This window comes from Sinocyclocheilus rhinocerous, unplaced genomic scaffold, assembly GCF_001515625.1.
Source record: "Sinocyclocheilus rhinocerous isolate Xijiao unplaced genomic scaffold, SAMN03320098_v1.1 scaffold1449, whole genome shotgun sequence".
In the NCBI taxonomy this organism is placed as follows: Eukaryota; Metazoa; Chordata; class Actinopteri; order Cypriniformes; family Cyprinidae; genus Sinocyclocheilus; species Sinocyclocheilus rhinocerous.
In genome coordinates this window covers 505,752-525,724 of record NW_015664992.1, presented here as the reverse complement: position 1 = coordinate 525,724, position 19,973 = coordinate 505,752, and the positions used below count along the sequence as shown (strand labels likewise).

Below are 19,973 nucleotides of genomic sequence, written 5' to 3'. Positions count from 1 at the left end.
ATTCGCATCGAGATTGACTGAGATCTCGCTCTGAAATATTAGCGCTATGCATCGTTTACAGACAGGACGTGAGAATGTCGTATCTCATGTACGGTGGTCTAATAATAATCGTCGGTGAGATAGTTCAGACTACACCTCCCGTGGGATCAGTAGTTAAATGTCATAGGTGCTCGATCTCCGCGTATTTTATTACAACCACACTGGGTGAAGAAGTCTTCTCCACTTTAAAATTAACATTGTCCTATATTAGTTTTAACTGCACATAACGAGGGCGTTCTTCGTAGTTCGTAAAGTTGTGTCCTCACACCTTACAGTAAGGTAAGAATCTGTAGCCAGATGTAGAGATGTAAAATTGAACAGTATTGCTCGATTTTCGTGTGAAGATGCTTTCAGTGTATTTAGCTGTTTCCTTTTGCCATTTATGTGTTTTAAGTGGAGAAAATAATGAAGAAATGAATAGGCTAGTGAACACGAACATTTTAAAATGTCTGAATGTATTTTCGTTAACATAGCAAATAATTTCACAAAAACTGTTCCAAATTTAGCGACACTTTATGGTTGTCAACAGTGGTCCATAATTTGTCAAATGTCTCTGGCAAAAGAGCAAAAAGATGCTACTTGGCAAATACACTCACATATTTTCAAGTGTGACTTGAGTGGAATTACATTACTTTTTGTGTTGGCAAGTTTTTCTCCTTTTGCTAATAGAGAGCGCAGAGAGAATGGAATCCCATCCGCATGGATCAGGACCTGCCTTGCAGTTCACAAGTGGTTTTAGTGAAGTATCTAGACCCGTCAAGACCTTTCATCTTCGAGACATCTACCGCCCCAAGCCAACCCCACAAAGGACCCCTGTGGCAATACGGCCACCCGGCCCAAAACCAGGTCCTCCCCAGGAGCCCGTTGTCCGGCGTAGGCAGTCATGCGAGCCAGAGCCAAAACCCATCATGAGGAGACGGGCTAAATCCCTCTCGTCCTCCACAGAAGAGCACACCTGCAGGAACGTGCAGGTCCGCTTCGTAGATTCGTTGGGATTGGAACTGGAAGATGTGAAGCTCTTCAAGGCCAGCGAGGACCCAATGGTGCCGGTCCACGTCATCACAAGACTGCTGGCAAGCTCTGAGCTGGCCTCCAGGAAAAAGCTGGAGCTCTCTCTACCCTACTTCCAGCCATCCTTCCCTGACAACATGCGTGCCGAGGCTGGTTTCCTCAAGCGCTTGTGCCAGCAGCGAGTTTGCCTGGAGCAGGTGTTTTGCTCTGAGCTGGGAATTATCGGAACCGTGCAAGTGCTGAACTTGGCCTATGAGAAAGAGGTTACGGTACGATACTCGTTTACGGACTGGAAGTGCAGCGCGGAGAGTAAAGCGAGCTGGATCTCCACCGTCCACAGAGATGGGCCAGATCCGGAGTCGGACATGTTTCGTTTTCACCTGCCTGTACCGCCGTTTATCCTGCAACCAGGTGCCATGCTACAGTTCGCCATCTGCTACCGGGTCAGAGGATTTGAGTTCTGGGACAACAATGGTGGGTGTAATTATAAACTGACCTGCCAGACGTACAAATTGACGGTCCCCGGAGAGTGTGAAGATAGCCTGGTGCATTTCATTTGACTCTCCACTAGCCATGGTCAGTGCTGTGAAAAAGTGTTTGCCCCCATCCTGATTGTGTCTGTTCTTGTGTATATTTCATACTAAACCTGAGTAAATACAGCTTTTATTGATTTATTTTCAATGAAGCTATCCAACACCTATCACTCCTGTGAAAAATAAATTGCCCCCTTAAACCTAAAATCTGGTTGTGCCAACATTAACTGCATCCAGGGACTTCCTTAGGGGGGTGCAACTGGTGCGGTCGCCGGAACGGACACCCCCCCCGGAACGCAATCTCGAATGGACCGAGGGGGGCTCCGCTCCCTAGATCGCACCGGGCCCCGCATCAGCTAAGGACGGCCCTGACTGCATCTAAACGCTTCAGATTACTGGAGATCCGTCTTTCACAGCGCTGTGGTGGGATTTTGGCCCATCACACAGTGTGGCCCCTTGGAGGGTTTTCAAGCATGAACTGCCTGTTTAAGGTCCTGCCACAGCATCTGAATTGGGTTCAAGTCAGGATTAGGCCACTCCAAAACTTTAATTTACCTACGTTTTCATAGCACTGTATGTATAAAGAGCCTTTATAATCATGTGTTTATCCCAAGCATAGAGTACTTTAATACTAATAGTCACACTAATAGAATTTATCATAAAAAATGGCTCTAATTTCAGGACTGGCTCCCACCCAAGAACAATTAGAATGCAATACTTGATCAGTTCAGTATTATTATTGCTGTAGGAGACTTTCATCTTTAAGTGTCTGTGCAAAAATAGAACAGACTTCATGCACATTCTTTCAATTCCTTTAGAGCTCAAAGCTGTAGGGATATTGCACGTTATAGTGCTATTTTAATCATTCACAGTGTCGTGCCTACAGCTATGCAGTGCAGTCTTAACATCTCTTTCAGAATGCTTAAAAATGTGTGATGGATTGTCTTGCATATTTCTACGCTGGAAAACTTTTAGAATAATTCACTGAGGTTTGTACATTTGTTTCCAGTTGTGCCTTGTTAACATCTTATCCAGGAGTGCCATGTGGAATTAGACTATTTTAAAAATCATTAGTTCTCTAATGCACAAGCAGACGTTGCAACTTGCTTGTATTAGTCCTAATCATGTATTTCCAATTAAATATGTTACTCAATAAATAAAGCAAAACAAGGTTATGCTCTTGATTTTTGCTTATTCGCAGGAGTGAATATGAGTAAATATGAGTGATACTTTTCTTATTCCCTTGCATTAGCACTCTTCTTGACCTTTCCCCGGCAGAGATTTCTCCATCCGACCTCCTGCTAATGGCATCTAAGGAAGGCAATCAATGTGCTTCTGACTCAGTCCAGCTGTAAGGGCACATGACAGAAATTTGAGGTCAGGTCTAAAAATATCATCATCTTTAAACCAAAAACAAAACTACTATAAGCACGCCTTCACCTTTGACACACAGCCTGACAGTTGCAGTGCATTTCTGAAATTATTCAGCCTGACTGCCTTTACTATTGTTATAACTACACAAAAGTATGCAGAGCATTACCATCATTGTGCATAATGACATGTTTGTGAAGTTTCTAATTTGTTACTTCTTTCTTTCTTTCTTTCTTTCATTGTATAACAATAGATCATTGTGAACTGTTGTTGACAGTAACAGAAAGCATCTGCGATTTTAAATAATACTGTGATCAAACACTAGATGGTGCTGTGAATCTTGAGGTGGACATTTGTAACTTTAAATCTTCCACATTTGATTTAGGGAAGAAAAGGACGATCAAAACAGACTGATCTGAAAAACTCACTGTATATACGTACTTAGAAAATTGAGTCTTGGCCCTAAATTAAGTATCATAAAACTGTTTGTACCCCTTGTCATGCTTAGTTTAACTGGCTTACGTTTTATCCAAACATCGATGTTGCCCAATTACAGTACATTCATAGTCACTGCATACTATAGGCAGTTTCTTTTAAAAGAACTGATAAAAGTGTGGCCATATTTGTCAGCTAATGTGTGTGGGATAAACTAATTTTGGTTTGTTCCTTGTTTATACCCTATTGCACATTTTCTGACAAGGATTTCTTACAAGATGAGGAAGAAAATCCCTCAATTTAGTGTTTTTCTGTGCCTTGTGTCATACAGAAATGAATCAAGACATTATTACACATGACAAATGTCCTGAGATTTACCTCAAAATAAAAAAGGCAGGACCTGGAGTTTGCGTACAAAGAAATATAATGACTAGCCCCACAGCTCTGTTTGTGTTTCACTGGCCTCGCAGAGAAATATTAACCGGGAGCTTTAGTGGCTCAGGCATCCATTTCTTCCGATGAAAGGAGACTGACCCAGTTAAGGAGCTAATCTCTTATGCATGAGCTTTAAATGCTTTCATTAATATTAATCATTAGGGCTGTCATGTAAATAACTCGACTGTAAGTGCAATAGCCATATAAAAGAGGAGATCGGGATGCAGATCTTGTTATATTTATGGGAGTTTGTGGTTTTGTCATTAACTTAAAGACGTGGTCAGGTTGTGGCAAGCCCTCGATTATCACAGCTCCAAGCTCTTTGTGTTTTCACAAATGTCAGTCTCTCCTCGCACCATTCCTGCTGTGAATAATGTAATCAACATGCTGGATGTACACTTCTGTTCTGCTGCCAGGCCTGTGGAGCTGATGCAGATACAACTCTACTGAGAATAGATCAAATAATGCGTGAAAACACATCTGATGCTCTTACATGAGCAGTGCTGATCTGACACAAAAGTAGCTTTGTCATTTATGCACTGTCTGTTATACACATGTTATAAAACCAGTGCAGAATCTGTGCATGACAAGACAGACGTGTGGTTGATGCCTGACTTAAACCTGTGTTGTACACGATAGTAATAATATGTGCATGAATTTCAAGATGTTTTAATATGAACTATACAGAATGAGTCATTTTGGGAGTGGTAAGTCTTAAGGTCTTGAAATTGCCACTGTGTTAAATTACACATTTCACCTTGCAAAGGAAAATTGCACTAAACAGTGTTTGCGTGTCCAAGTAGGGAGCGATGAATGCCATGCTGGAAATGTTACGATGCACTTCATGTCATTTTATAGCAGTCATGTTCTCTCTGTGAGATGTCTGGAACATCATACTAAAAAGCTCAATTAGATGGACAAAACCCTCAGCTACTTAAAAGTGAATTATTTTCTATTAGTCATTAAAGGTGTTTTGGAAAATCATGCATAAAAGGTTCCTATTATCTGACATTATCAGTGAGCAAGGTGTCTTGAGAAACACACCTGTCTCTGTTCCAGCCCCAACGAAATAGAAGGAAAAAAATGTTTAAAGGAGCTGCCTTTCTCATCTAAGAGAGAGAGGTTTTCTAACATGAGCCAATCAGAAACACTCTTTGTGATTTGATCAGTTTTGTGGGACACCATGCAGACTCTTTTGATTACTTTGTCTGTGTAATATATTAAACACATTTTGAATATATAGCTCTTATTGACTTCAGTCTCACAAGTACTCACAGGTTGGAAAGTATTAACTTATAGAAATAGCCAATATTTCTATTAAAATTCCTCAGGAGAATAAAAGTAGACATGAATGAAACTTGTAAATTGTTGTTGACTTATAACAAGAATATACTGTATAGCCAAGTATAATAAAATGAATGTGGACTACACAGATGCTTTGGCATCGGAAGAAACTGATGAGAAATGCTTGATTTCATTTTTAAAGGGATAGTTCATCCAAAAATGACCAATCTGTCATCATTTACTCACCCTCTAGTTTTTGTTCTTTAATCTGTTGAACACAAAAGAAGATATTCCGAAGAATGTTGGTATGAAAATATATGAAAAAAATACTGCAGAAGTCAAAGTCGGAGCGACTTCATCGTGTGGTCCTCGTTCTCCTTTCCGATGCTGTATACTCAAATGGGGACTGAACCCATGACTAGTTATTTCTAGTGCCATGCTCTGCTTTTTGAGCTACATAAACGATTTGACTTTCTTATTGGTTCATATAGACTGTAAGTGTGGAAGAACACAGCAGCAGGAGTGTGTTAAAAAGGAAAAAATAAACTAGTTTTCACCATTGCTGTAGTTTCTCATCAGTTGTTTCAATAATGATGTAAATATTGTCTAAAACCCTTCATTAATTAATTTCAGACTCTAGTTTGCGATCTTCACGTCTTCTTTTCCATTAACCTCAAAGGGAAACTGTGGCGGTGTTGTAAGGTGATTATAGTGCGCTCTCTCCATCAACCGACACCACTGACCTGCTTTCTGCTGGCCCGCTTACAGCAGCTACTCTGTCATAACGGAAAAACTGTGACTTCTTAACATATAACCTAACATTAACTCGGCCAAACATTTAATCCGTGTTTATTCAGAAAAGAGAAACGAATGTAAAACTAAAGGCAGATCTTCCCTGTGTGTGTGTGTGTGTGTGTGTCAATGGAAATAATGACTTCTCGTGTTTTCTTCAAGGACAGTGAGATCTCCTGAGCGCTTATGTAAGACTACTATATCTAAAAGACTTGAAAGAAACTGAATCTGGCGTACATGAAACAAGAGATCGATTAGACAAACGAGCACAAGAGATGAGGATTGTCAGTAAAGTTGGTCCATGAGAGTTAAAGGAGATATGTGACCCTGGAGCACAAAAGCAGTGTTAAGCCCCCATTGGCATCAAAAGGTGACCGTTTAAAACAGTCCATTACAAAAAAACGAAAAAGTCAAATGTCTTTTTTTTTTCTTTTTCAAACAGTCTTCCACCGTCCCACCAGAGTCCCCTGAAAAAGAATAAAGGTCCAGACTTGCAGCTGGACTGAGTGGTGTTTGGAGGGTTTTGGCTTCTTCAGGCTGAAGCTCCAGAGACATAGCCTCCAAGGTTCACTAGCGCCCAAATATCAGGCCCCCCATGGCGCAGCCATGGACAGCCTCCTGAGGTCTTTGACTTCACAGAGATACCGTTAGCATATTCTTCACGGAAGAAACCTTGCTATGGTCGATGGAACCTGCAATGCAAAGGGAGAAGACACCTGTAAGACGCTCCAAAAACCGACTATCATCCACCAAATCTGTATTAATAGAAGAGCGGTGTGTGTGTGTGTGTGCCAGACAGAGCTCTGCTCAGCACAGGACTGGGACCTTGTTCAGCTATTTGTGTCCACAGAAATGAGGTCTAACGTAAAAAAAACGTAAGCTAAATGTGAGCAAGCATTTGTTCTACATGTCGGCGAGTGCTTATGTGTGCTTATTCTGCAAATTCCGCACTTTCAGGACAGTGCAGATACGGCTATATTTAGAACAGCCTCCCGTATTGATCTACTGTATGTGTCCTGCACCTTTAGCTGTTACGCAAGCGACCGTGTGAGAAGTGATCTATCGTAGATGCAATGACTTTTTTTGTGTTGAACGAATATTGTCCTATCATAACAAACCATACATCAATGGAAATCTTATTTATTCAGCTTTCAGATTATGTATAAATCTCAATTTTGAAAAATTGACACTTAAGACTGGTTTTGTGGTCCAGGGTCACATATGTAGTACGTAAACCCAAATATGAGCACGTTTAGCTAAATCGATTCCTCATCCATCCATTCATTCAGAAAAGAAGACAGACATTGTCGTTTGTAAAAAATCCAAAGCTTGTACTGTACAGACAATAAATAGTCCTTGCAAAGGTAAGACATGATTTCCGTTCCTCGTACTAACATCTATACAGCTGATATGAAACTCAAGTTTTAGTAGGAGCCCAGAAACTTTCGGGGTGTCACTACAGCACCAACACTGGTGTGGGAAAAACAAATCTGTATTAATAGAAGAGCGGTGTGTGTGTGTGTGTGCCAGACAGAGCTCTGCTCAGCACAGGACTGGGACCTTGTTCAGCTATTTGTGTCCACAGAAATGAGGTCTAACGTAAAAAAAACGTAAGCTAAATGTGAGCAAGCATTTGTTCTACATGTCGGCGAGTGCTTATGTGTGCTTATTCTGCAAATTCCGCACTTTCAGGACAGTGCAGATACGGCTATATTTAGAACAGCCTCCCGTATTGATCTACTGTATGTGTCCTGCACCTTTAGCTGTTACGCAAGCGACCGTGTGAGAAGTGATCTATCGTAGATGCAATGACTTTTTTTGTGTTGAACGGTTATGCAAACGTGGAACAATATATAGAAACAGGCCATGTATATATACACAAGGAAGAAATGGAAACACACACTGACCTTGTTAGGTGTTTGCTTGACGCATGAACCTCCATTTCGGTGCTCTTGAACTCATTCAGCTCTTTGCGTATCGCTGCCTGCGAGGCGAAAACAACAACAATGAGCTCCTGATAAACAGGCAGGCACACTCTTGCAGCAGGTCACTGGAAAGAAGATCTCCTGAAGTTTTATAAATGATCTGTTATGGTTTTGTTAACAAAAAAACTGGTCATGATAAGGCACACGCAGAATCTCAATGCACATCATCCATTTTTACACATCCTCTGGACCTTGTGTGTTTATTTATAATAGGTCTTTTAGGAAGAAGTCTTTTTTTTTTGCTCCTTAAGGCTGCATTTATTTGATCATAAACACAGTCAAGTCTGTAATGTTGTGAAATATTATTACACTTTAAAATAATGGTTTTCTATGTGCAAATATGTTCAAATGTAATTTATTGCTGTGATTAAAGCTGGAATTTACTTCAGAAATCATTCTAATATGCTGATGTGATGCCGCTCAAGAAACATTTCTGATTACTATCAATGTTGAAAACAGTTGTGATGATAATATTTTCATGGAAACCATAACACGTTTTTTTTCAGGATTCTTTGACGAATAGAAAGTTCAGCATTTATTTGAAATAGAAATCATTATAAATGTCTTTAATGCCACTTTCAATCAGTTTAATGCATCCTTGCTGAATAAAAGTATTTATTCCTTTAAAAAAAAAACTTAATTTTAATAATGCTGTTTGGACTTCTTTAACACAACTTGTATAAATTGTTTCCGTAAAATTCCAAAAAAATAACAAAAAAGCACAGAAAATGTGAACTCCGCAGATTATACAAATATTTGTATTTCCTTCTCATTTTATTCATGCATTTTATATAACAGAATCACATCATGATATTTTAGATGTATCAAACATAGAATTTTATTTAATTTTTTTATATCAAATGTATCTCTATTATCTCAACGTGTCAGTGTGTGTTGGCCTGTAGGGGGCGCATGTGAGTTTCTAATGCGCACCTTATCTGAAGCAGATAGTCTCGTCCAGGGCTTGTCTGCTCTCCTGTCGTAATCCTGAGCTTTGGCCACTTCCACATAGTCACTGAAACGGATCAGAATCTTTCTGTCCCGCAGCTCGTCGACGGTGGGCCGCTGATTCAGCTGGAAAGACAAGAAAAAGAGAGGTTTAGTTGAACAGCTGCATCAAGGAAAAAAACGGATCGTTCCTACTTAAATTCTGTAAAGGATGAGATGAGTTTCAAGTAGTTGTAATGCTCATAAAAGACACAGACTATAGTCTAAAAAATGCTGGGTTGTTTGAGTTCAAATATGGACTAACCCAGCTGTTGGGTAAAATGTTTTACATTAATTTTTTAACCCAAATGTTGGGTTAGTCCATATTTGACCCAAAGTTGGGTTGAAACAACCCAGCATTTTTAGGAATGTATAGTTAGGCTCATGATCCAATTACTTGACAAAATAACTGCTTATTCTGATTCAGGTCATCTTGTTATCATTTATAAATAGATTGATTTCTTGACCATTGGCGTCTGTTATTTCTCTTGCTGCAGTAAACCACTCAAGGTTGTGTGTTACAATGATTTGACCACATTTAGGCCCCGTCCACACGGAGACGCATTTAGCTGTATACGCATAAATTTTTCGTCCAGACGGATCCAGCGTTTTGGGAGAGTGAAACCGATATTTTTTGAAACCGGGTCCCAGTCGAGTGGATAAATCTGAAAACGCCGCCCTTGCGTTTTCGTGTGGACAGCGAATCCGTATATTTTCTGAAACGATGACGTCATCAGCCCACGTCTAGCCCCGAGTCAGACACCGCTATGTCACGTAACAGCAACAAAACATGAACAAACACTGAACGATTGGCTTTTTATTAACTAACATTAACAAATAAATGTATTGTTCCATGTTTGTTTGTATACCACGCACAAGGTTTATGCGCATAGTCTTCTTCTCCGTTATTAGTGTATCTCTGTGGCAGAATTACAGCGCCACATGCTGGTCTGGCATGTATACTACATCGTTTTGTGTCGGTTTCGTGGTTTCGTGTGGACGCAGATATTTCTTGAGACGAGGGGAAAAAAAAGATCGGATAGGGAAAGCTCTGGCTTCGGGTGAACGTAGCCTTAAGGAGCTTTATGTCAAGAACACACTTTCGACTTGCTGCTTCAATATTACATGAATCAATTATTTGCCATTAACAGTCGAGATTGTTCTCTTAGTATTATTATCGGTTGTTTTAAAATTGTCATTGTTCTTATATGATGACAGGGAGTTTATAGGCTTTTGACTGACTGTGAATGACTGGTGTTACAGCAGTAACAGTGTCTTTCCTCAGATAACTCAGGCTAAGCAGACAAATGACAACACATATGTGTATGCATATGTGACTCGATCAGAGAGATATTTTTGTCAGGACCCACATACCTTTCTGTTTAGCCTTTGCTTGATTTCCCTTCTCTCCTCTTGCTCTGTCTGGTCATTCTTCTCTGCAAATCCACCAAAAAAAATAAAAAATCACAGATGAGAAAAAGCAAGCACACAGTCCACAGAGGTACAGATTAACTTTGAAGTTTTAATCCAGCACACAACACGAAGATCATGCTTACACACCACAGCACTTACACTCATGCACTACTGCTGGAATATCAAGCAAGTCAGTTTTCCTCCTGATTCAAATGTCAGTTTATTCAATATGTATACTGCATTTTTAATTAAAATAAACCAACATTCTTATGATGTTTTAATCAAATCTCTCATGGCTTGTTTCCATGTCTAGCTCGTGTTTAAATCAGATCTCTTGAACATCTGTGTCCGCAGCTGTCCTGAAGACCCCTGCGCATATCACCAGAGCGCCAGATTACTGCATTTCTTTAATAGGCTTTATCCTTTCACAGCACAGGATAACATTGTTCGCTTACATTTCCCTCTGTCAAATACGTGGATTATCTGAATCTGTGCTGCGAAGGATTTAGCGTGGGGAAAATACGGGACGCACGTGTCTTATCTAGTATGATGAAACTAGGATAAACGCATTTAATGTTCTGTCACTTCAGGACTCATTGCTTGTCCTTGCTTTGACTAACATCTTGTCTCAAATCGCAGTTCTTGGAGAGTGAGCGAGCGTCTGGAGCATGTGCACAGGAGAGATCAGCCGAAGTCAGCAGACAGCTGCTCAGAGTCAGAGGACACAGGTGCCGCGGCCCAAGATAGAGGCCTCGCCTAAACCCCATCACAAGTGTGCTGGGGACACATGCTAGAAATACATTAAAATTCCATTTACACTAATGAAGAAAAGCCTAAACACAAAAAGGTTTTTCTTGTAAAGTTCACTAATTATTTAAATCATGTGAAAATCATCACACTATTACAGAGCAATTAAATGAAACAGTGAAATTACTCTGTTTGACTCAGACGGTGATCATGTGCAGACCTGTGTAATCTCTGCCACTCCGTCTCAATCTGTAATCACTCATATTATTGTGTCGAGCGCCAGACGGATTGCATCTATAATCTCTCTATTCCAAATGAGCTGAAATTACATTCACGCCTCCCTCAGATTTATCCTGGTGTTTTGTGTGTGGATTTTTTTTTTTTTTTGAAATATAGAGTCCTGTTACAGAAGAAATATGGAATCTAACTTTTACCATAGAAATACACTTAAAAATATTTAGTGTTGAAAGAGTTTTCACTCAGAAATCGGCAGTTAATTTCACAAACAACTACAAAGAAACACCAAGTCACATTAAATTAAATGTGATATTTTTAAGTTGGAAAAACTGAAATAGTATTTTCTTGTAAAAGATACTCCAATGATCTTTGTTTTCATTACTTCAAAAAAATATATATATAATAAATACATGTTGTATTGGGTGCTCACATTGTATGCGAATATAATTGCAACCTGATATAGCCTACTCATCAAAACTTTATAACCTCAAACTGTTCATTAGACTACATGGAATATTTGTACTTCAATTTCACACTGGTGAGAAAAAAAAGGTGAATATAGTGTCAAACTAAAAAGAAAAGGTGACCAGTCACAGCAAAATTGAAGTGAACACAGTTGTGATCTATTTCTATTTGAGCTAACTCTTATAAATTACGTTTGTGATGTATTGAGTGAGATGAATTAATGCATATTCATATTTATTTTAGAACTACAGTAACATCTTCTGATTTCTCTCAACATGGGGACAGGAGAGCTGTCGAGCAATAAATTGGAAAAAAAAGTAACTCAGATATTCTCTTGTAAATTAAAAAGTAATGCGTTACTTTACTAGTTACTTGGAAAAAGTAATGTGATTACGTAAGTCGCGTTACTTGTAATGCGTTACCCGCAACACTGATCCTAATCAGGTCAAGATGATTTAGTCACATGAAATAACAGTTTTGTGAATATAACCAAGTTCGTGCATTAAGTTGCCTGACCATTTTTATTTCAGTGGATAAAAACATACTTTATTTTAAAAACACAGTAGTATGAATTTCAAGCAAAATGGTGATGCTATTTGTCAACAGGCAGGTAATAAACATGATTTCCAGCTAGAGGAAGAAAAGTCTACCTCCAGCATCCCGGACGCGTTATCTGTGATCTGACAGGTGCGATACTCACGTTTGAGGATGTTCCGGCTCTCCAGCTCCTCCACTGCTGGTCTCTGACTCAGTCTCCTGCGGAAAAACACCAAAATCACGTTCTGGACCATTTTGATGCAATCTCCAAAGTGTCTTTGACAGTCTCTGCTCAGCAGCGGGGATCCCGCGATCCGCGCATGTTACAGGGGAACCCTGCGTCCCATCTCGCGTCTAAACATCGCCGAGGATCAGCACGACTAAAGCACTTCCACATCACCAGGTTTATTATTATCTGTGCTTGAGATTCCCTGATTTGACGGAATGAAGCGAACGGCACTTGTTCATGGGAGCGCGGTTATTACGCGAAAGCCTCATCGACGAAGAAATACGCCGATAAGTGTCGGTTTGTATCAAAAAGCAATAGAAAAGAGTGAAAAAGATGAAGCGGAGACGGAGATGGGCATCTGGTCCTGAGTTCTCTGAAGTCTCAGAGTGCTGTGTGAGATACTGGAGATCCTTTACGCATCATTTATAAAGGGGGCGGCGCGTGCGGCAGAGATTCCCACCCACACTCAGTGCGCGCGCCGGAGGAATATGCTGCAGTCAGGGAAAATACAACCTCCATCCACACCTCTGATGGATCGTGCTTTAATATCGAAACAATATTAAAGTTGATCGCAACAGAGATATGAAAATATATACCACTAAATCAGAACAACTCATCTGCTAAAGGACTTGTTCGAGGGGGAAAGCTTTGGCGTCGGTGCGCTTTAACTCACTCAGTCTCATCAGTGTTCTGAGTTTCTAAACGACGCTGTAGAGAGACGTGTTGGGCGGGGCTTTCATATGCATGTGAAGAAATATATGCATGCAAAATTATGTAATCGTTCAACTTATTTAAACAATAAAGTCACATAATGCTAAACGCTTTTCAAAACGTTTGAAATCCAACTATGAATCGCTAAATATCATAGTGTGTATTTTATGTCAGGTTACAAATGCACCACAATTCCCTACACTTTTCTTTTCTTTTGTTGGCGGAAAAGGTGATTTTGACATTTACAAAATGAATAAATTCACAAAAAAATCTGCAGATGCAATATACACTCTTAAAAATAAAGGTGCTTCACGATGCCATAGAAGAACCTTTTTGTCTAAATGGTTCCATAAAGAACCTTTAACATCTGAAGAACCTTTCTGTTTCACCAAAGGTTCTTTGTGGCAAAAGAAGGTTCTTCAGATTATAAAAAGGTAAGAAAGAGATGGTTCTTTAAAGAACCTTTGACTAAATGGTTCTTTGTGGAACCAAAAATGGTTCTTCTATGGCATCGCTGTGAAGAACCTTCTAAGCACCTTTATTTTTAAGAGTGTGGCCTGAATAGATAGAATTGTATCCTAACTGCATCAGTGACAAAACACACATGAACATCCCTATGGAAATCAAGCAATGAGTCGTGTGACGGAATGACAAAAAAAAAATAGATTTGACACATTTGTTCAATTTGTTTTGTCTAATTGTGCTTTAAGATAACAATGTATAGACCTCACATTGAAATGTATGATCTGTTCATTTATTGTAGACCACCTTGCAAACCCCCAGGACACTGGGGCCCTAGGTGACACTTATATTGCCTATATGATGTGTAGCTTCATATCACTTGCTCACTGACAGATTCACACGGCAGCTTAAGTCTTCAGTGTGATGGAACGTCGTGTTCACACACTTTAATTGTCGCGGCACAACAGAACATGACGCCATGAATCATACAAACAGCAGGCCTAAGGTGGACTTGTACACAATCTGCTGTTAAAAAAACACAGTTCCAAACAAGAGATGGATATTTTTAAATCTCGCCTGATTGGCCCAGGTCCTGGAAACATTAGCTGTGGGGACATTAAGCCGAGCCATCCGGAGCAGAAGCTCAGCTGTGACACCGCATTCACTGAAGCCTTTAAATGCACTCAACATAGGCAAAACAGAAACAAAACTAAAATAAACGAATACGGTTGAATTCCATAGGTTTTTCGGATCCATTAGTGAACTGCATTAGTTTACATGAACTATAATGAAACATACAATAAGATTCCATTTGTTAACTATATTTGATGAATTAAATAACATATACTAACAATTATCAATACATCTGTTACAGTATTTATTGATCTTTATTAACGTTAGTTAACTGTTAATTTTTAGTCCATGTTAACTCAGGTCCATTAAATGACATTAATAGATGCAACTTTCGATTTAGCTGATGTAAATGCTGGGGTTAATATTAACTAAGATTAATAAATGCTTTAGAAGTATTTTTCATTGTTAGTTTGTGTTAACTAATGTAGTTATCTAATGCTAACAAATGGAACCTTATTGTAAAGTTTTACTGATGTTTCCTAAACATTTATTAACCTTAGTTAATATTCATTACATTATCAAAATTAAAAATGATTTCTGTTAATATTATTGAATGGACCCGAGCTAACCATGAACCGAACTAACAATGAACAGATCTATTTTTATTAACTAATACTAACAAATCTTGATAAGTAGTGTTAAGTAATGGAATTTACAGCAAAGTGTTACCGGTTTTCCTAAACATTTCACAGGTTGGTCTGCTCCTGTTAGATATATATAAAAAAAGAACTTGAATACAGACTATAAAAAGGCTACGATTTTTTTCCAACATGCAAAACCTGAAATACATCTAAATCCAGCATTTATTTCTGAAAATGTGCTATACAGAGGAGAAATGGCTATTTAGAGAAGTGTTTTTATCAGCACAATGCAACATCTCAAAGGTGTTTAGTTCTTTATAGAACACCCTGAGGTCATGCTCCTTCCTGACGATAACTTCCTCCACTTATGAAACATGAGGATGTGCTATATATTAAGTGAGCCACCGCTGTGTCAGAGCGATAAGCCGGTTACAGGAGCAGCCCCTGATGGGACTGTCAGTGAGTGGTTGTGAGTCAGTCTGGATTTCACGGCCTGCCGTTGTCCAGTGAGCTGTGCCTTAATGCCCGACCCTCGTTCCGGTCGACCCAGCAGAGCGGCCGAGGATATGAAGGAAGCTTCAGACAGTCACTGACTGCACGGCTTTGACTGACAGCCAAGTGTGTCTAGAACACCCTGAGGGACAAGGATGCCAAGCATCATTACAAAAGTTACATGCATGCTTAGGAATAGTTTGAGTGTTTATGTAACTTCCAGTGTGCTTCTTCGAGTGTCATTTGGATTCCTGAGTGCGTACTAAAAATTAGATGTACAAGAGAGATGAAGGAACTGAAATCTTGATTCTTTGTTTCTCTGACACATGTAATATTACACAGTGCCATTTGCAGTACGTAATGACAAAGTTATCTATCCTATTACAAAAAAAAAAGAAGACGACATATTTGAATTAGACAGATGTTTTATTAGCGTTTCTGATTTTTAGCCGAAATGATGTCCGAGTTGGTAAGTTTGATCACTTTCTGTTTCAATTAATCTATTAAACAATCAGCTCCACATACTTGTATTACTCAAAGTGTTCAAATTAGTCTCCAATTACCATTATTCATGTTTACATTTTTAAATATTTTAAATACATTTATAAAATTTTGATCAAAAACACAGTCAATATATATTGCAATATACACATATTTATAAATATCCTTACAATATATTCTGAATTTTCAGCATCATTACTCCAGTCTTCAGTGTCACATGATCTTCAGAAATCATTCTAATATGCTGATTTGCTGCTCAAGAAACATTTCTGAGTATTACCCATGTTGAAAACAGATGTGCTGGCTGATATATTTGTGGAAAATGTCTCTTTTTTTCCCGCCTTTTTTTTTTTTTGAAGAACAGCATCAATTGTGTAACCACATCTAAGTGTAACCAGTGTGGAGCCCATGCCTTGATTTTTTCTGTATTTTTCTTGCATTAAACGTTTGAGTCTACATAGCAACACTAGCTGTTTGAAATGATCCTCTCACATTAATATCAAGATATATGACAAATAGAAAGGTAGCCGAATATTGAGCCATATTCAAAATGCCGTACCTACTGTACTATTTAGTAAATATATAAATAAAGGCTTAGACATGAAAGCAATTTTATTCATGGCTCGCTTTTAATAATTCATCAAACCTCTCGGCTGACCCCAGGTCTGCTCTTTAGAACAGAGCAACATGTGAGACAAAGAGCTGGTGGCCTCAGTCTGTCCCTGCATAACCCACTACAGGAACAACGTGAGGTCTGATCTTCAAACGCCTCCACATCTATAGTCACTCTAAAGTGTGATACGGTCTAAACTGGCGCCCGCTGTGCTTCTCCTCTGATGTACTTCAGAAACGCATAACAGCTGTGAGGCAACAAATGCGACTGATTCATTACAAGAAAATGAATTTACTGGCCCGCTTTTAAGAGTGCATTATAAAATGCATTATAAATACTATGAGAAAGCATCTTTTCTTCAATCTTCAAGTTGGGTACATTGGAGCCAAACAAGATACTAATTGCTTCATGCATTATTTTTGACCCATTCAGCTCTTTCCTTAAATAGATGCTATCCTCATGAGGCCAGAACTGGGAATGAACACAAATCGATTTGCTGTTGGGTTGAAACAATGTCTGCCACTGGAGGAACTGTCTATTTGTGGCCCACATAGCAACTCAGCCCTTTCCAGTGATTGATTTTCCAATACTGGGATTTTTATTGGAACCAGTTCGGTGGATTGGTGCTATTTTAGAATAGTACTATACTACATCTGTTCAGCTTTCAAAACATCACCCATTTCTTGTATGCTGTTTTGTAAATTGTCAAAATGTACCATTTTTTTAACACTTCTGTTTATACTCTTTGGAATAGCATGCACAGCTCAATCGTTCACAGCAAGAAAAGGAATATATACTGGGAAACTAAATCAAATCATTTTAATTTCCTTCTTGAAAGAATAAAACAGGACAAAAGAAGATCTGGAATACGTAACTCTGATGCAATGGAATGTGGGCAGCGTTTAATTGGTTGTGTATGCCTTTGTGCCTCTGATGACTTAATTAGCAAGTGTATTCAAATGTAAATATAGTGCTTTCACTGTGGGATGGCAGCAGCATCTAATTCCAGGATCTGGGCTTTTTTTGGAGTTGTAAAGGCGATGTCACATCCGGCGCTAGTGTCGTGCATGTCTCGTATGATATATAGTTATGAAGTCACCGTGGATCCTAAGCATTGGGCCGTTGCCTGGTTGCGAAGCTGAGCTTAATTTAGCAGAGAGAATGCAGGCCAGGAACACACAGTCTATAATATTGCTGTAGCGCTGCATGGGTAACACGCTTGACCTCTCAACACGTTCCTTTTAACATGAATAAATAAAATAAACTAAATATAGTTCAAATCTATTAACAAATTTACTGATATGTCGCACGAGACTTACTGATATAAAAATGATAATTCAACTTTATTCGGAGTACTGCTTGTGCACAATGCACATTTCTTAATATTAAGCCTAAAATGTGTTTTAAATGTCACTATTGATGAGGATTGTATGGTCTTTGAATAACATCGGTCTTTAAATGCAAGATATTTAAAGTGTACCTGAAGTACACTTTAGCACAATCAACTATATACTTCCGTATATCTTTAGTTGGACTTCAGCACTACTTCCGCACAATTAAAGTGCATTAAGCACAAAATTAGTTGTTCCAGTTTAGCAGACTTTAAGTTTACCAGTTTACTATAACAAAAGCACTACTGCAGGGTATTTTTATTAAGTACATAAATATGTAACTGTATTTGTTGTATGCTTAGCATGAAATAAATGTATTTCAAATACATTTTAGTACATTTATTTTTCACTAGGGTTTACAATTGCTGGAGCAGTGCGAGCCGATCGGTGCCAAAACTCCTGTTATAACCAATGACACAGAATTTTTACTATAAATTGATGGCATTCCTTACAGTGGTTGAAAACAACTTCTGTCATGGCAGAGATGTTGATGATGAGTCTTATTGACTTCCACCTGACACTAATAAAACAGGTGAGCAAATCCCACAGACTAACAATATCTAGTGTAGATACCAGAATATCACTTGGGAGTTGCTCTTTTGACTTCACTCAGTAAGCAACCACCTAGCAACTACCCAGATCTCCCTAGCAACCCATAAGCATTGTGCCGATGAGATCTGTAGAAACAAGCTGCTCCGCTCACGTTTTGTTCATGTAATGTCAAAATTATGTTCAGTCCCATGTCATCAGAAACACTAATGAGGCAGAGGCACAAACATGCAATTTATTGCAAAACTGTCATTCAGCGCTATGTACACTGTGAATTGTATCATATGCTTGTACTGAACGTTTTTGTTTCTGAGTTGAAGGTAGAAATTGTGCCTTGAATTGCAGGTTGTACTGTACAGAGGATTCCTGAGGAACCACGATTAATATTTCAGCAGCTAAAAGAGAGACTCCCCCACATTGCCACCAAAAAACACATCCAGCCACTGTTGCCTAGCAACTGCAGCAGCCATCGACAGCTGTGGAGAGGGTAATGAGCCCAGCATGCACCGAGCTGGAGTCTGAGTCGTGAGTCGTGATGTGGGCTAAAAATTGTTGCTTCTATAAATAGCAACTGACTGGATTTCTACATTGGGCGTTTTCTGGAAGAAGGAACTATTCCAGGCTATATATTCCCCTGCATTGTGCACTACAGCATGACATTCATGTGATGGGTGTCTATTTATATTTATCTCATGCCGATTTTCTATTCTTCACAAGGCACTGCAGGTTTCAGTATTGAACACATGGCATTTTCAAAATGCTATGCACTAAAAACACCGGGAGCTAAACAAAACATCTGTTTTCAGTCTCTTTTACATATTATTATTAAATGATTCAATAAAAAAAAAAAAAGATTTCTTCAGTCTGCTGATCATTTTCACCAGAGTGACCAGCACCTGACGTGAAGCTGCTTGGCAAATAAATAAATAAATAAATGTGCATGAAATATTTATATGAGTTGAAATTATTTTATTATGCAAGAAGAGCGCATGGAGTGATACGAGAGATGTGAGACTAGCGTTTCTAACAGTTACTCCAGAGAACAGTATTATACAGTCCGTTCTTGAAGACAAGATAACTCTTTATTCATCTACTCATTAATTCTAACAATGACTATATCAAGTAATAGTTCAAAATGCTTGAATAGTACATTTCTTTCTCTTCCTTATACAAAGCTTGTGTGAAGCATGACTTGGTAAACACTTTGAATAAAGTTTTTTTTTTTTTGCAACTATGGTTGCACGAAGAAACATTAAGGTATCATTACCATTGCACAAAAAGTGGAAAAAGTTATTTGGACCTTTAAAAGGGTCATATGATGTTGCTAAAAAGAACATTATGTTGTGTATTTGGTGTAATGAAATGTGTTTATGCGGTTTAAGGTTAAAAAAACACATTATTTTCCACATATTGTACATTATTGTTTCTTCTCTATGCCCCGCCTTTCTGAAACGCGTCGATTTTTACAAAGCTCATCGGTCTGAAAAAGCGAGGTGTGCTCTGATTGGCCAGCTATCCAGAGCGTTGTGATTGGCCGAAT

General features: G+C 38.8%; 2 protein-coding genes across 3 annotated transcripts in view; one reads left to right on the top strand and one right to left on the bottom strand.

Moving 5' to 3' along the window:
* Nucleotides 1-59: 59 nt before the first annotated feature.
* Nucleotides 60-4,979, top strand: LOC107730614 (protein phosphatase 1 regulatory subunit 3D-like). 2 transcript variants are annotated; one of them, XM_016541476.1, is made up of 2 exons: nt 60-1,530; nt 4,970-4,979. In XM_016541476.1, coding segments are annotated over exons 1-2 (810 nt in total). In that variant the 5' UTR covers nt 60-722; the 3' UTR covers nt 4,972-4,979. The 2 variants fall into 2 exon arrangements, with proteins under 2 accessions (XP_016396962.1, XP_016396961.1); XM_016541475.1 differs by lacking the exon at nt 4,970-4,979 and having other exon boundaries at nt 60-318; nt 709-2,729.
* Nucleotides 4,980-6,258: 1,279 nt separating this feature from the next.
* LOC107730624 (phosphatase and actin regulator 3-like) overlaps nt 6,259-19,973 on the bottom strand; it is a 69,096-nt gene continuing 55,381 nt past the window's right edge. Inside the window, exons 10-14 of the mRNA XM_016541493.1 lie at nt 12,435-12,490; nt 10,247-10,308; nt 8,819-8,959; nt 7,808-7,884; nt 6,259-6,592 (exon numbers count right to left, since the gene is read on the bottom strand). Coding sequence (XP_016396979.1) covers nt 6,577-6,592; nt 7,808-7,884; nt 8,819-8,959; nt 10,247-10,308; nt 12,435-12,490 — 352 coding nt within the window. The 3' untranslated portion in view covers nt 6,259-6,576. The remainder of the gene's footprint in view (nt 6,593-7,807; nt 7,885-8,818; nt 8,960-10,246; nt 10,309-12,434; nt 12,491-19,973) is intronic.